Here is a 17,137-nt window from a genome sequence, read left to right as displayed (position 1 = left end):
CAGCACTAGTTCTTGTAAAGAATGTGTATGCCTCACTGCAGTATTGGATTGCTAGGATTTGAAGTTAATTCCAAAATCAATATCTAGTCTCCTGTTGTTGTTTCCTGGGTGCTGAACTCCCCAAATTCTATTGGATCTATACCTTCTTATATGAAGCTACTTTTATACAGGTGTATAGCCATCAGTACCTCATGTTAATATTGCATCCGTGGTATTTCCCAAAATGTGTCAGTGCTGCTGTTGTATAAAAAAAATCTGCAGCTACAAAAAAAAAAAAAAGGCACCATTTTCACAGTGAATCAAAATACACTGTAAAGGTGGCCTGGGAAATTGGCTCTTGCAAGTCACCAAAGTATCTGGCAGCAGCTCTAAAGTAGTTTTTCTTGCTAAGTAGCCCTGCTGACAGGCTTCTCAGGTAAGTAGGTCAGGGACTGGCTAGCGTACGTGTTCGGAAGCATATAGTACTGCAGGGCTTTTCTTCAGTGCTGAGTTGCAGAGCTGCCTCTAGATATGATTGACACAGTTATTCAGGCTCTGTCCAGAAAGCTGGAGCCAAGGATTTAAAGCACATTGGAAGATTTGAATGCCGGCTGTGGTCCAAATTGTTTTCCCTGGTTCCCTTAGGTCAGATTGCTGAGATTTCTCTGGGTAAATTATCAAAATTGAGAAAACCTTTCGAAACGTCTTTCTGTTGTTTTTTTGATTGTTAGTGACTTCATCTCCTTGCCTTGTGATGGATCACAAGAGGATTTGTAATGTCACAAAATGGGACTACAGGCAGGAAGAGTGTTTATCATAAAATCACATAGGTGAACTCCCAGGCTTTGAAGATTACATGATCTACAGGCTCTGAATGTGTAATTGGTCTGCTGAAGGGTTTGTAAAAACTTCCACAAAGGCAAATGTGTTATCTTGGAAGTTTAGTCAGAGATTTATCATACCTCTTTATATCTCTTTTCCACCAACAAAACCTAGAGATCTGTCATCTAGAAAGTCACTGGAACCTTCTAGTTTTGTTTTTGTTCTGAATACTTGCCATGCTGGCACTGTCCAGGTACTGCAGAGTAACTGGTTTCTTATCACACCAGTCAAGTCTAGATGAGTTCTCCTGCTGTTCATGAAAGCAGGCTTTGGAGTTGCACAGCACTGTGTGAGACAGCCACACAGAGTTAGCAAATGTTCCTGTTTCAGTGTCAAGTGTAAGCAAGCTGCCTTTAGCCTCTGGCAGGATAATGAGATGCCTTGTGTTTCTCCTGTTCCATGGTGTAGTGATGTGTGTGTGCATCTTCACTGCTGGGCAAAGGAGAGGGAGGACTACTTAAGAGGTGGTAAATGGAAAGCTGCCTGCTGAAGGATGCAACAGGGCTAGATAAGCCATGTGCCAGGCTTCTGGTAAACATGCACAAACCCTGCAAGCCCAGAGTCCCAGCGAGTTCATCACGTGGTGACTTAGGGCTGGCTGTCCCATCCTCTTCCCAACATAGCAAAACAGTCCTCTGTCCTAGCAGTTGTGTTACCATTGCAGAGGTACATTTCCTTTTATGCTTTGTGTAATTCCCAAATAGAAATCAAGCATTTGGCTAAAGCACCACACAGTCCTGCTCTTGCATTTGAGAGTGATGAGTAAGAAGGCCAATTATGCGGTGTCATGCACCAAAGGAGATCCCTGGACCACAGCTGTGAATCACTTTTCTAATTAAAAGCTAGTGTCTCAAAGGAAAATATGCTTCATACTCTCTACAAAAATTGCACAGGCAGCCAGGGGCTAGTCCAGCTTCCATGTGAAGGCTTCTGTGTGTTGGGTTTAGTGGCAAGCGAATCAAATCCCAAACATGGATCCTCACAGCTTTCTCACCTGAGGTGTATACAATTGGCTTTTGCTCCTCGGTGGGATTTAGCATTGCAGAGTGTGTGGTTTTGGCTGCATTGGGAAGAACCAGAGATAGTGGTTTCATAGGGAATAGATGGTGTTGCTGGAACTGCATCAGTCAGTGTGATGTAGCTCTCTATTGCTACCATAAATGTAGTGTGAGAGTGTTTTAAACAACCTCTTGTTGTAATGTCCCTTTTCTTTTTAGGGAAGTTGTCAACAAGGAGAACATTCCCTCTGGATTCAGCAGTCTTGAAGATTGTATTCTAGCTGCTCAAGATGTAGAAAAATTACAAGACACCAGCTCTGGATACCTTAGTGAAAGGAATAAATCAAAACGGCAGAAATCCAGCACCAAGCTCTCAGAGCTTAATGACAACCAGGACAATCCTGTGGTAAGCCACCACACTGCAATATTTGGTTACTGGGATGGGAAAAGCTCTTTTTTTTATTTCAGTGCATATCTGTTTCCCTTAGGTAGCCATTTTTGCCTGCGGTAGAGGCCTCAGTGCCTGTTTTGGGCTGTGGGAAACACTGCATCCGACACTCGTAATCCTTGTCATTAAGCAACTGAGAAGCCATATTTCTGCTGTGATACTCCAAGTGTAGTCATTTTCTCTTTCTACCACTTTTTGCTTTTTTCTTTTGAATTTGGTGAAGCATTTGGGGAAGCGTAAAAGGATAGAGGTCTTTTTCCCAGTCTTTCAAAAGCCTTGCAAGGAGTTTGGAACCTTAGATGTAAGTTCTCATGTTCATGTAAAGTTTATTTTCATATTCCTGCTAAGCTCTGAAACTAGATTTCAAGTGACTTCTTGATAATGAGATGGCAAAGGTATTTTATGCCATTTCCCTTAAGCCTGTGTTTTACTGTTGTGCTAGCAATTTGGAAAGCACTTATAAGTGTGTTGGTCCCAAAGGTGATCCCTCTATCCACCTTTTACTGAAGGCATCAGTGACTTTGTTATAACATTGTAAAAATCTGGATACTGTAGAACTTTTCCAGCATATTCTTGTGTGACCTTCACAGTATAGGACAGTTTTCCTACTTCTACAAGCTGTAGAATAAAACTGGTTCACCTTCCTTCCCTCTGAACCAGAGCAAACACTGACTGGAGTGTCAGCAGTGAGAAACCGCACTGTGCTTCAGCGCAGGGTCTGCATGCAGTGGCAGAAGCACTGTGCCTGCACCAAGCATGCGTTGCATGGTTGACAGGAACAGCAAGAGCTGTGTGAAAGCACTGTCCTGACCTACAGAGCATTTCCTTCAGTGATGCTTGATTAAGTTTTGGAGCCTGCTGAAAGCAAGTTCTTTATGTGACCTTTGTTTGGACTCATTTTGTTTAGATCACAAAATTGCAATGATCTCATGTTCTTACCCTGTGCAAAGATTCTAGAGAGAGATGGATTTGCTTTTCATTATGATCAAAAGAAGGCAAGATGCCAAAAATTGTACACTGTGCTCAGTTTAGTAACTTAAATTTAGTGCTCAGTATCCACAATCTTCTCATGTGATACTTCATGAAAGCAGAGTGAGACTGACACATTCACACTTCTGTCTTTGCTTGTAGCAATGCACTCTAAGATAGGCAGAGGTCTAGTGCTTATGATCTTTTCATCACCTTTTCTCTGTGCCTGTGGAGTGTAAAACAGTTTCAATGTAAATGAGAGTTTTTACCAGGATTTAGGAAAGGAAGTACTGATGAAAGTGTCCACTTGTGCTGCAGACCTGAAAAGCATTCATGAAGTCTTCAACTGTGCCCAGAAGAAATGTCCTCAAACTTAGCTGTGTCCACTGGACTTTACCCTACCCCTCATTTTTTGATCTCTTGAAGGGCAAAGGCTGAAAGGAATGTAAAATGAACTAGTCTTGTATTAAAAGCACATTGGCCAAGATGACCAGCAGTGTGGTTCTTGCTTGCTCTGCTACAGCAAACGTCAGAGTGGGATGATCAACTGCAAGTGTCATTATGAAACATCTTGCAGAGAGCATGGTGCTATTGTTTTGGAAGAGCAGAAGCTGCTTTTTAAGCTTTAATGAGTATGTTTATTACATACTTGCATTTCAGAGACTGCCAGAAGGATGTGTGATGGTTTAGCTTTCTTTTGGCTACACCTTTACACATCAAATAATAACCCCAATTAGACTGCCTACTTGGAGTATTACATAACATGCACCTTAGCATTTACTAATAGGCCTTTGTCATGTAAACAAGTTCGTGATGTTGTCTCTCTTTAAGCACCCTTTTCTGAGTATTCCTTTTTTCCAAAGTCTGAAAGAGTTATGTAGGACACTGGGGAAGCTTTCCTCTTAGCTGTCTGATTGCATCTGGCTCAAAAGCACAAGTCAGTGGTGGAGAAAATGTCAGTTCCACTTAGACTCCCAAACAAACCAACCACAAAGCATTAAAAGCTTGTAACTGCATTTTGGGGACATGGTAGCCACGTATCAGTAGGACTCGAAGAATCAAATTAGGCAAGGTGGAATGACTGACCTATGTCACCATATGGGGCTGGAAGTGTAGCAGGTGAGAGAGGGCTGTGACTGCCCCAAGAAGTAGTAGTTTCCAGGGCAGGAACCCACTTCCTCATATTTAAAACACACTTGCCCAAAACCTAGGGTAGGAAGCCTCCTGGACATGTGCTTGAAGTGGCCACATGGCTTGTCCTCACAGTACTCAACAATGTTAATGTTCTAAATGGTAGCTAAGACAAATCTCAGAACAAGAGGCCGTAACCAGTTGGATTGCTTGCCCTGCATTCATATTAGCCCAGCATTACATCTGTGCTGTCTCTTTTCATTCTTATGCCTGTTTAAGAAGAAACTAAGGAAGGGTTTGGCTGAGAAGTGGAGGATTTTCTAACATGAACATAAGGAGTTCCGCTGAGAGGTTACTGTGGATTTTGCTACCTGCTCTTACAGGAGTTGCACAGACCAAAGAATTGCTCCCAAGCCTAGGCTGTCTGTCAGTCTGTAAAATGGGAGCTGGCGAGGTACCATGCAGCTTTATTCTGTTCTGACACTTGAGGTTGTCTGATGAAAGAGACAAAGCAGTGCGCAGTTGGGTTTTCCTGCAGTTTATGGGCAATAAAGTGTGGGGTTTGTTTAGTGCTGTGGGCAGTAGTGTGAATGTTACCTTTTTCCTAGAAATCCTGTTGGATCTTTCTGTATTTGATCTGTTGAATGGCCTGCAGCTTGAATCTGTTTCTCATATATATCTTACTGCTTTAATATTTACTGTATTGCAGAGTGTGGAAAGCTTTAGCTCATCCAAGCCTATAGACAGAACAGGACCTGATGACATGGAAATTTTATCTGATGAAAGGTGATTTTAATTTTATTTTATGTGTGTATATATATATGTTTTCCTTTCCCTGAGGTTGTAGTACAGCCTGAGAGATCTCCCTGCCAGGCTGTGGGGGTGACATGTGTGCCACAGAGCAGATTACCCAACATGTTAACTCCCAAGCAGTGCTTCATGGAGGCACTGTGCGTGTTATGTGGGCTTTGCCTGCAGCAAATGCCACCAAGGCTCTTTTCCCAGCCTGATAGGAATGTCACTGAAGGTGCTGATCGTGCAGACTTGAAAAGAAATCACCTGTGGAGCACCTGAACCAGCATACTCCACACAGGAATGCAGGGCCTGTCTAACCTGGCCTTTGGGTTGGGAATCTAGCCCTTTCTTTTGTGCTTCACTCTAATGTGAGAGCTGTATAGCCTCACTCTGCTCACCTGAGATGACAATTTCTCCCATCAATTACATTTGTTGGGATAGGTGTATTGTTTTGAATTAAGGGCACAGGAATTAAATTACATAATTGTTCTCAAATAGCTCCTGAGAAGAAGCAAAAAATTCATAGTTTAGCAGCTTGGAGTGCTGCAGCCCAGAGAGTCCCTTCATTTACTGTGTGAATTAGCGAGTGTGCAGGAGTAGCAAGAACATAAAATCCTTTGTGTGCAGAAGTCCTCCTTGTTTTTGTTACAAGACAAGTCTGGTTTTGTGTTTGTAATATGTTGGTTTGTTTTTTATTTTTTTATAGCAAAGAGAGTGAAAACGATGAGGTTTTTTTCAGGCATTCTCAGGTTAGTATTTTTTTTTTCTGTTTGTGTGTTTCAGTTTTGTGGTCTTTAAATGAGTGTTTTATTGAGCAGAAACAAGTAGTTATGCATATAGTTTTGTTTTTCACAAGAGAGATGGAGTTAGCATGTACTTTTTCTGTCCCTTACCCCTGCTTTTTATTTACACAGTTTAGGGAGCCTCTCAACCACTGAGGAATCTGATAGCTTCTGTTTCAGTCCCTTTGATCCCTCCTTGCCAAAAAGGGAAGGATCACTGAAGTCAGCACTGTGGTTTAAGTGACATGAAGTTCCCTTATTAATTATGGCAAAGAGGACATCTGACTTCTTATCTGCCGGGGTAGTAAGATTAGCTTGTCTCTCTTGATTTCTCTAAAATCATTTGGCCTTTTATTTATCATTTCCTAATGCAGCCTGTTGCTCTTCAACATAGGTGTCTGTAATCCGTTTGTCTTAGAGAACTGGATCACCTCCTGCTTCTTTCTAAGTTGGTGGCTGGGATGGATGTCAGGAGGGGAGATGTGATGTTGATGGCAGCAGTTTTCCCCCCAACTTTTCATTTCTCTTGCACACATACCCACACACACTTTGCACTGGCTTTATGGTGTTTTCAAAGATTGGGGTTGGGTTAGGTTAAACACCTTTGCAGTCACTGGTTTATTTGGGTTTGCTTAAAAAACCTCCAGACAGCCAATGGGGAGAGTTATCTCTCCCTTAATTGTGCATCCAATTTAAATGGGCACAGTAAAGCAGCTGTAGTCACTGTCTGATTTCTCTGGCTGTCTGGAGTTGACTGAAGGCTGGTAATATTTTTAAATTAGACTCCTCTTGTGTTTCTTTTAGAAATAAAAGCCACTGTGCATTTACTGCCTTTGAAAGACTTAATTTCTGGTAAGAATTATTTCCACCTAGCAGGAAAGGTAAAAGGTTGCTAGTAGCTGGGCTCTGATCAGCTGTGTGGCAGCTGGTAAAGTTTGTGGGATCCTGAAATATGTAGCCCCTGCAGAGGGTGTTCAGGGCTGCCTTTGGTCACTGCTCTGACTGGGCTAACATGGATCTCCTGCTTTTCTCCCAGAGGGTCAGTAATCCCTCGCACTTGCTCGTGAGCCGTTGTGTTTTCCAGAGCCCAGGTTTTGCAACACCTTGTCCCTCACGTACCCACCTGCATGTGGAAAAGCTGCTGTTGCTGCCATGCCATGCAATACTCCTATAAAACTTTTAAATTAGCCTGGTGGAGATACATTTAAATATGAAATCATAACCTTAAAATAAACTACACCTTAGGAAAAGTTTTAAAGTGTAAAATTTTAACTGCATGAGAGGATCTTTTAACCCAGAGATTGTGTATTATATAGGAATTACGAGGTCAAGAAAATGTTACATTCCGGCAGAGTTGTTTTACATTCCCTGCCCCTTCTAAGCCTTTTGCTTAGGGCAGCTTAAAGACATATGTTTCATAACAAATTCATTCAGGTTGAGGAAGGGACAAGGTTCTTCTTATTCTTTTCTCTTTCTCACCCTGCCTCCAGTCTAAAGCTGTTAGGAAAAGGATTTGGAATTTGCTGTAGCTACCAGTTTTGCTGACTTGGGTCTCCATGAGACTGTAAAAATACCTTGAAACACAAGCCTCAAATGAATTTTCAGTGGTTTTGTAGCTTTCATAATCTGCTCTTGGAAGTAGCTAAGTTCTGGAGGAAAAACAGGTTTCTAGGACCCAGGTTTTGATAAGGGAAAAGTATTTAAGGTTCATACCAACATGGTAACAAGTGTAGAAGGGTGTTGGTGTGGCTCAGGTAGGAGGAAGGCAGCAGAATGGCTGTGTTCTTGCATCAGGTTGTATCCCTAAAGTGTGCTTAAGAATGCTTCCTGCTCGTGGCTGTAATGGAAGATCACATGTAGGGGAAGCAAGCCTTTTATGTAGAGTTGATTGGAATCCATATGTAATTGAACAGAATACAAGTTCCTTATCAGAATTTAAAAGCTTTTCTGTTGCCATTTATTTCTTGTTGTTTGAGCTACTCTTTATGCTCAGTCTCCACTGGAGCAGGGAGAATGAATGCAGCTGATTTATCCCCAGGCTGCTTAGATCTGTAGTTACTGGTGCCTACAAAGCATGGCTGCAGAAGCAGCTTCTAGAAAGCAGAATTCAGGTACCTGTTTGGAAGATTTTTTTTGTGGTCATTTATGTAATATCTGCAGTGAACTGTGATTGCCAACTGTCATCAACTTGTTGCCCCTTTGATTTGTAGGAAATTGTGGTGCATCCATACCTAAAGCAAAGTAGTTCTCCCTTACTTGATTTTTTTCCTAAAGAGTGGCAGATGGTGGCATCAGGAAATCAAAAAAAAAGAAAATAAGTGGTGGGAATACTGAATTATCTACCGTGAATGCAAAGGAAGTTAAACGTCTGCTTTCTTGGGTCTCCTGGGTTTGTACCACCATTGCTCTTCAGAACACCTAATGATTTATTCATTGTATTAGAGCCTACATCAGTGAGCAAGGAAAGGAGAGTAACTGGCTGCAGGCAGGGCACAGACCTGTTTTTACACACCTTTTAAATATTTCCAGTCGCTGAAATGACTTCAGGAGGAAGAAGACACTGATACGATCTTTCTAATATATGTGTAATGGAAATGGTTGCCTATCTGGAAAGTGCTCTTATATCTGCTACAGATATCTTTCAAGAGTCTTAAAATGTCAGGAGATTGTACACTCTTCATAGAAAGACATTTATCTCTAATTAGTATCAGTAGTGGTGATGAGATGGTATTCTCAGGTTGCTCCCTTTGAAATTGTTAAAATCTAGGTATGTTCCTCTCCTTCACACTTGTTTGTTATTAAAAATAGCACCTCTTTTGAAACTTGGTGCTCTATTTCTTTCCTTGCCTTAAAAGAACCTTTAAATACTGTGCTGGCAATTTGCAAGCAGTTTATCAACTGGTACATTTGGCCACTGACCAGTCTTTGTTTGTGAGTACACAGACTATTTAAATCCTGGCAGGAAATTTGTCAATGGACCTTAGAGAAATATTTAAGTCCTCCCAACCTGGAAGCAGCTTAAAAGATACTGAATGGTGAATTAGCATTTTTCCATGTACAGCTCTCACAATAAACACATTTGTAATCAGATTTAGCGTCAAGCTGCATGAGTTATTAGTGCTTGGCAAAGTATCATGTAGTGTTTCATTCTGTTATAATGTTTCAAAAAGGCCATTTATTGAAATGAACAGGAAATACACACCTTACACAAATACAATGCAGAACACTCTTTACAAATACCAGGGTATTCGTCAGATTTTTAGAACAGTAGAACAGCCCAGGTTGAAAGGGACCTCAAAAGATCACCTGATCCAACCTTTTGTGGGAAAGGAAGTCTAGATGAGATTATTTAGCACCCTGTTCAATTGCAGGGATTGATGGAACTGAATCCAGATAAAAACATTCATATGATTTGTCTACTGGGCAATGTTTTTCCCTCTGCATGGAAGTTACTTGTTTTTCTCTGCTCAAAAGGGAAAAGATACACCAAACACATCATTAGCTTTCTGCTGAAAAAAAGGTGAAAAAAGTAAACATACCTTAGTGGCATGTACTAAGGATATTGAAACATTTGGCCGTGTTTCTGGATTCATAGGGAAATAGGTTCAGAAATGCTGGGGGTTTTTTTGGGCCTGTTTACTTCCCAGATGAGAATATACAGATTGTTTACTAGATTTACAGAGGGAAAACCTGCATGCTGAATGCACACTAGAACATATTTTAGAGAATTATGCCTAAGCTGTTCTTAAATCCAAATAGTTTATGTAGTAACATAATCCTGTCTATTCATCTAGCTCTGTGTTTGTTGGTGGGTTTATACATATCACACCACATGTTTATGTACATGCATTACACTTCCTTTTCCCTACTGCCCTCTGTGAGGCATTACAGCTAATTTATTTTGGAGTGCCAGAAGCTCTTTCATCAGGCGCTGTCACAGACACGCGCACTGTGCCTCTGGATTGTGGGAATGGCAGGGATTTCTGCATAAACACACACGACGTGTGGTATGTGCAGGGGGAACAGTGCTGAGACAAACAGCAATTGCTTCTAGGTAGTACTAGCTGATGAATCATGTACTTGACAGAATTCTGCTCCTTTTTTTTTCTGGTTTTTTATTCCTGTTACTGGATGCTTCTGTGAATTTTCTGGCGTTTTCCCAGAGTCCACACTGCTTCCAGCTGAGATGCCAAGCCCTACTGCTGTTTGGATTTGCGCAACACCGCTTTAATACCCAGAGCTCCTCCATAAATAGTTCTGCTCTCCCCACGCCCAGCTAGAAAACAAGCACAGGAAATCGGGGAATGTGCAGCCAGCACAGCTTAGCTGGCACTAATTGATCTGAGCCAGCACAGCCTGCATGAGAGCATTCATGTACGTAGCCTGCACTGCTGGCTGGCTGCGGCTGCTGCCTCGGGAGCTCTGGTGCCTGCTTTTTAGAAGGCACCATATTGCTACAGCCTCGCAGCAGCAGCAGCATTTTTGTTGTTGCTTGAAGGAGTTGCGCTCCTGTAGGAAGTGGACGCAGCCACCCCCTTCCCTCTCCCTTTCTCCCTGCCTCCCTGCTTCCCTCCCTCCCACTTCATCCCACTTCACTACTGGAGGCTTTCTCCGCTGCGTGCAGTTGTCAGGGCAGACAGTCTCGGGAACTTGCAGTAGCTTTCTAAAGAAGGAAAAATTCAAGGAAGGCAGATGAACGGATGTTTTTACTGGTGTGAGTGAGCAATTAGTACACAGGGGTCACCAAGCAAGGGATTCGGATTTGGAGCTGGAAACATCAGGGTCTGTTTGGATCTTTTAGCTAAAGGCATGAGCTTACTGCTGCTGTGACTTGCAGGGGTTTTTTCCCCCCTCTGCATCCTGACACCTTTTTTTTTTCCTTTTGCTCTCATTTCTTTGGGTGTATGGGAACATAGCTGACTTCAAGTATGAAGATTCAAGAACATCCAAGCATGCCTGAAAACAAGTTGCAAAGAAATCAAGATGCTGATGATCAGGAAAACAGCTTTGTATCTGAAGTGCCTCGGCTGGATTTAACATCACTGTGTGATGACAACAACTGGGAAGGTAGGATTGTGTGATGGCTGGTTGTGTGAGTGAAATGGGAGAGAGAGAAACCTGAGTGGGCTGGGTGTATCTTCATGTGACCGCATTCCCTTGCTAGAAACAATAGAAAAACAACTTTGTCCTGAATATAGAACTGAAAGTTTGGTGAAACTGGATGCAAATACTGAATGGCACTAACTCTAATTGTGACTTAGAGGTGGAAAATTAAATGTTTTATTTTTGAAGTTACTTTCATGTTCTGTTTAGTACTGTTAAGTCCCTGAGGATTTCAAGATACCTTGTTTCTTAGTGGCTGGTCAATGGTAATTAAGCCAGACTGCCCTACACTTCAAAGCAGCTCGGTGTTTCAGAGTCTAAAAACAATTTTTCTTCAATCACTGTTTGAAAATAATGATTTACACCTAAAAAGCACAGGTAAAAAATGCGGTGTGTCTGTTACTTTATCTTACAAACAACTATTTTTTGTGTATGCTGTGAAGGAATTCTGATGACCAGCTTAAATGGCAGTGTTAAATTGATTGTATGTCATATAAATTGCTGTAATACTATTTCTTAGCTCTCCTCTGCAGAGTACACACTTGGTTGGCTATACACTTACTCATTTAAGAGTGGGAATCTGGGCAAACTGTGGGTGCCATGACCTTAATTTCATTTGAAATTGAGATGAAATGAAGGTGTCCAATAGTTTTGGGATCAAACCCTTTTCTAGTTACAGAGTATGTGTCTGTGTACAAGCCAGAGTTCTTCTGTTAGTTTGTGCTTTAGGAGTGAAAGATAGGTTTTGACAGGGAAGAAGCAGGAAAACACAAGTGTGGTGTTATAATTAAGCAAGAGAGGGAAAATATGCAACTAACTCATTGCTCTAAAATAACAATCTCTGAGGAACACTGAGAAGGGAAGTTCTCTGCTCCTGCTTCCACAGTGTACGTGACCTAGTATGTTTTGCCTTTCCCTCTAGGAGTTGAGTAGTTATGACACTTCAGGTGCAAGTGAAGAAAATCCACAGCCATGGCTGCCTTTGATTCAGCCAGGCAAGCAGTCACCCTGCACAGGAGGGAATTTTTCTGTTTGGTTGCTAGGTGGGGATTCCCTGGGTGGAATCCCCACGTGTGCAGCGTGGCTGATCAAAGTGCCACAGAAGGACTCCCAGGTGGCTCTGGCTGCTGGAAGTTTACTCAGGGGCTAATTAGCAGAGCCCTGCAGGGTCTCACATCTGTGTTCTCAGAGGTGATGTGTGCTTCAGCCCTCCTGTGAACCTTGAGGAATAATGACTTTTTTTTTTCCTTCCTACATTACTAATAGGAGTCATATGAACACGTGAAGGGGAGAACACAGCTCCTTTCTGTCTGCCAGAGGCTTTCCTGTTGTATGAAATAAGTTGCTTCTTTGGTACAACTCCCTCTTAGTAGGCATGCTCTTATGTTTGGATTCTAGCTTTCTTTTGCCCTGCAAATATGACGCAGGATTATGGGCACATGTGACTGTGCTTCTCTCTGATTGCTCCTTCCTCCCTTCTGTTCACATGTATTTCACAGGAGGAGGAGGTGGGCAGTTGCAAAATAATCAGCTGTCTGGGGTGAGAGAGACATCATCTTCTGAAATGCGTGCCTTCCAGAATCACCATTTTGTTGGTGTAGGTGAACAGCAGCAAAATGGTGCCTTCTGTGTCTCAGCAAGGACAGACTGAGTCTTTCCTAGCTGTGGATGTGGAATCAAGCTTGCAGCAGCCAGGAAGAGGAATATCTTAACATCGACTTTCAGACTGCTTCTGTAGCTAACAGCAGAGTCTGTTGTTGAGACTGGCTTTGCAGGGCAGGGTTGTACCACCCATCCACACCTCTATCAACAAGGACATCCTCCCTTTCCCTACCAACCAACCCAAGTCACTCAAACCTTCACACATCTCTGCAGGATCCATGCCACAGCTCTGGCTGCATCCCCAATGAGAAACAGAGAGTACTGTGCCTTCAAATGCCCTAACACTGAGCTGTTCATTGCTTTGCTCTAGCAAATGTGCTAGGTCCATCTCTTGGGAAATTACCCATTCTTTCAGGGCATAGTTGAGCTAATGTTAGGGGTGATGGTTGTCTGTATCATACGTACAGACCATCTAGTGACCAGGGCAACTGCTGGGATGTGTGAGAGCAATTACAAGTTAAGGACTGTAGCTGTCACTGCCTCCAGTCAAATGTTAGGAAAGAGCCTTCAACAATGGGCACAAGACAACCTTGTCCATTGACTAGATTTTATTTGTCACTCAGGCAGGCTCTCCATCATTTAAAGAGCAGAGCTGCCTTAAAAGCCTTAATTCAGGGGCACAGAACTATGAGAACTGCTGCCAGGTGAGCTGGCAGGCCCTGTGGCCTTCATGTTACACTAGAAGTAATTTCTACCAGATTTTTTCCCCTTAACTTTCATCTCATAGTCGTATCTGTACACAAGGAGAGATTGGCTGTACTTCTCCAGGCTGTGTTCCCTTTATCTAAAGCTGAGCAGAGAGAGGACAGAGACATTTTCTCCCTGCTCCCTGCAATGCAGCCTCACACTTTGCCATGTGCCCACCTTCTGCATCCCACTCACCTGCTAAGTATAGAGGCTTGTGTAGGAATCATCAGGCTATTGACGCAGCACTCAGGGCGTGAGCAGTGCCCCAGCCAAATTTGAGTGCTGAACTCCTTGCCTCAGTGCATTTCCCATGGTCCAGGAGTATTTTCCTGGTGTGCATTTGGCAGGTGTGGATCAGGGAGTTTTATTGCCCTGGATGTGGACCGAGCTGTGCCTGTGAGCTGGGGTGTCACGTCTGACTGCTGGGTTTGCCTGCTAAGCTGGTTGGTGGCTGCCAGCCTAGATGGCTTTGGGAGCAGGCGTGCTCAGAGCTGCTTCCACAGCTAAGGTTTCTAATTGTTGTGGATTACGTTTGAGTCGGGTGCAGTGGCTGAGGAGAACAGAGTGTTCTCTCACAGACCAGCACTATTGTGCAGATTTCTCACCAAATGTTTCTAATTCAAGCCCAGAACTTGCTATCCTGTCCTCAAGGAAAATCTGGAAGTATGTTCCTCTCCATAGCAGTGGCTGGCCCTGTCAGCAGGCAGATCAGTAAATCAATATGATGTGTGATTGCTGCTGATGTCACCCGATTACTGACACTTAAAAAAAGTTCTGTAGCTGAGATTTCAAGCAGAGTTTGCAGTAACAAGCTCTTATGAAACAATCAGCTGGCATTTTTCTTCAAGCTTAAAAAAATAAATAAAAGCAGAAGTTAAAAACACAATTTGAGTTCAAGTATTGCAGCACTTGAGAACCTGAGGATGAAGCTGATCTACAAATAGTTTTGACACTGACTTAATTGATGCTTTCCCATGGAAAAAAACCCAAAGTAATGCAGAAAAAATCCATATACTATAGCAGAAGGAAAACTGAACTTAGTTTTCTCTTTTTCAATCCTGTGGACTTAGATTGATCAGTTTATATGTGGGTAACACTCTTTAGCATAAGAAATCAAAAGAGGGTGAGGCACATTCTATTTTTATTACTAAGTACTAAAAAAATTGCATTGTTTACTGAATAGCATCAAAATATTAAACTTGTATTTTTGATTGTTATATCATGCTATAAACAAAATACAAAGTTTGCTTGCTGGCTGAGAGATGTGTCATCCCAGTAAGTGAAGAGGTGTGGTAGTGCTGTATTTGGGCTATTCTTTTGATCTATGTAGGAAGAATGCCTGCTGATGTATTCAAACAAGGATATTTTCATAGTTATTTATAAGATGAAAATAGGTTGTTACTGAGCTAGTGAATGCTTTGGATGGGGTTTAAATTACTTTGTTCATTTCATTATGAGAGGTCTTTCTGGAGTCTTTAAAGTGACATTTGATACTAGCACCTCAGGTGTTGTAATGAGTTTAGAGTTTTTAATCCCTCTGGACTTACTTCAATTTACAGTAGCTAAGGTTTGGCCTCTTTTGTTTGACAGATGGGTGTGTGTAAAAGCAGTGTTAGCAGCATGTGTGAGCTGTGTGGCTGCAGAGAGGGAAACAGGAGATGCCTGTGGTGTTTTGCTGGCTGCACCTCAAGTGGTATTTGTGTGTAGACACCCCTCTGTTGGCCCTGCAGCCCCAGTAACCCTGTGGCAGATACACAATGTAGTGATAAAAACAAGACAGGCTTTGTCAGCAAGATGGCTTGGAGCTCACCAATAATACAGCAGTTTGATACAATAAATCTTTCTGCTCGTGTGAAGCACTTAATGGTTCGTGTTTATTAAAATCTCCAGCCCTCTATGCAGCAGGCTGGCAGAGAGGTTGTACTGCCACAGGCGATGCTCTGCGTGCCTGTGGAGCTCTGCAGAGCCACACCTGGCAGATGGCTGACAGCTCCGTGCAAAGATGAGCTGGCTGTGGGATTTTGAGAGGGAGAGCAGCATTTCTGAAGGACTGCAGCCTCACTACCAGAACACAGTTCACTGCTTCTGCACCAGCTTAGAAAAGCATGCCTGAAAGAAATGCCTAGAGAGTCTGACTAAAGCATTAAAATTTTTTTCACCCTTTCTCTGCACTGGTACAGCCATGGTTGCTAAATATTCCCCCCGCCCCTGCCCACCATGAAAAGTTGTCATTCTGGAAAATGAAGAGGATAATGGTATATAGTACTATCTGGAGGAGAAAATAATACAAATAATGTGGAGATGAGTAGAAAACAGATTTTTCCCTGAGCAGGAGAGATCTGTTCAGGACAGAAGAGGGGTAAATGTACCTGCTCTGTCAAGTCAGTGGCAAAGGAAAGGTGAAATGTTTACAATCTCTATTGAGAGTTTGTTCTTCAATTAGCAGGAAGGGGAAAGGCTGACAGTATTAATCATGATAGTGGATGCCTTAAAACTGGACTTCATAGCAGATACTTCAAAACCATTCAGTCCAGGAGTTGAGCAGTCTTGAGAAAAAGCTTAATACTTTGATAGCTATATTGGCTAAATTAATAACAAAAGATATTATGCATCCTGTTAAAGAGGAATTAATTGATTGTGTGCTGTCAAAAAAAGCAGCAGCTTACCCTTAGTGGGTTCCTGTGTGTTTGTGTGATCCAGCAATTCCTGTGGTTCCAGCTGAAGAGCCTGGCACTTGGGCAGCAGGAGAGAGAAGGCAGTTGGACTGCAGCTCTGGTCCACTTAATGATCTGATGTAGATAAAATTTGTGATTTGTACATAGCTAAATATGTTTCCTGATGAATTGCTATGTTGCTCTCAGGGGTCTGGCCATTTTGTGTCTAGTTGAGGTTTTGTCTTCTAAATGTATATGGTCAGCAAGGGAATCAAAATTACCCATAGAGTCAGTTCTTCCAGGAGCAAGGGTTAAAGAAAGCTGATTTTCTGTAGCAGCCATTTCTTCTGTCAGGTCTCAAATTTGATTTTCCTTTTAGGACATTTTTTATTTCTCCTTTTTAACACTTTCTTTTTTGGAATGGGAGTTCTCTGTTTTGGGGGAGTATTTTGAAATCAACAAAATATAAAGTAGACACACCTCAGTCTCAATTAGGTTACATAAAGTGCTTTGCTGTCTTTTGGGGTTTGATCAGAGGCTCTTTGAGCCATTGCAATTCCCTGAATGTCTCATGATATCTGGTTTTAAATCCACTTTGGACAAAGTCACGTACATCATGCATGATTAATAATGGCTTTGTTAGCTGTTGTGGTAGGAGCTTAATTTAGTTACTGCTAAATATGCCTGATTTTTTCTAAGTTTATTCCATCTATGTAAATCCCATGGAGGTGTTATTTAACAATTTCCAAGAGGAAATTCAGTTTGCGGGTGAGAGGTATTCAAACAATTAGAAGTGAGAGATGTCTAGAAGAATTTAATGCATCATTTAACTCTCGTTCCTGCTGGTCAAATATATCCTTTTTTTTTTCCTTTTTTATTACGCTTTATTTTGCTACAAAAGGTCTTGTGAGACACTTCCTAAAATCATGAGGGATTCAGGATGCAGCATATTTCAGGTATTTCAGAAAATGCCAAGGCTGAAGAGAGCTTAGAAAAGCTCTTTTTTCAGAAATTACCCAAAGGAAGTTCAGGCTACATAAGCTTTCC

The 17,137-nt window shown here is 42.1% G+C and overlaps 1 protein-coding gene across 12 annotated transcripts in view; it reads left to right on the top strand.

Moving 5' to 3' along the window:
* The window catches only part of FAM13A (family with sequence similarity 13 member A), a 147,764-nt gene that overhangs the window by 106,902 nt on the left and 23,725 nt on the right, over positions 1 to 17,137 (top strand). For 11 of the 12 annotated variants that reach the window (XM_064416910.1, XM_064416918.1, XM_064416912.1 and 8 more), the window contains 4 exons: positions 2,079 to 2,265; positions 5,117 to 5,193; positions 5,909 to 5,951; positions 10,901 to 11,051. In XM_064416910.1, the coding sequence (XP_064272980.1) occupies positions 2,079 to 2,265; positions 5,117 to 5,193; positions 5,909 to 5,951; positions 10,901 to 11,051 (458 nt within the window). The remainder of the gene's footprint in view (positions 1 to 2,078; positions 2,266 to 5,116; positions 5,194 to 5,908; positions 5,952 to 10,900; positions 11,052 to 17,137) is intronic. The other variant, XM_064416916.1, reaches the window with a different exon arrangement.

This window comes from Passer domesticus, chromosome 4, assembly GCF_036417665.1.
Source record: "Passer domesticus isolate bPasDom1 chromosome 4, bPasDom1.hap1, whole genome shotgun sequence".
Taxonomy (NCBI): Eukaryota; Metazoa; Chordata; class Aves; order Passeriformes; family Passeridae; genus Passer; species Passer domesticus.
The sequence above is the reverse complement of the archived record's forward strand: the minus strand, read 5'-3'. Positions and strand labels throughout refer to the sequence as shown.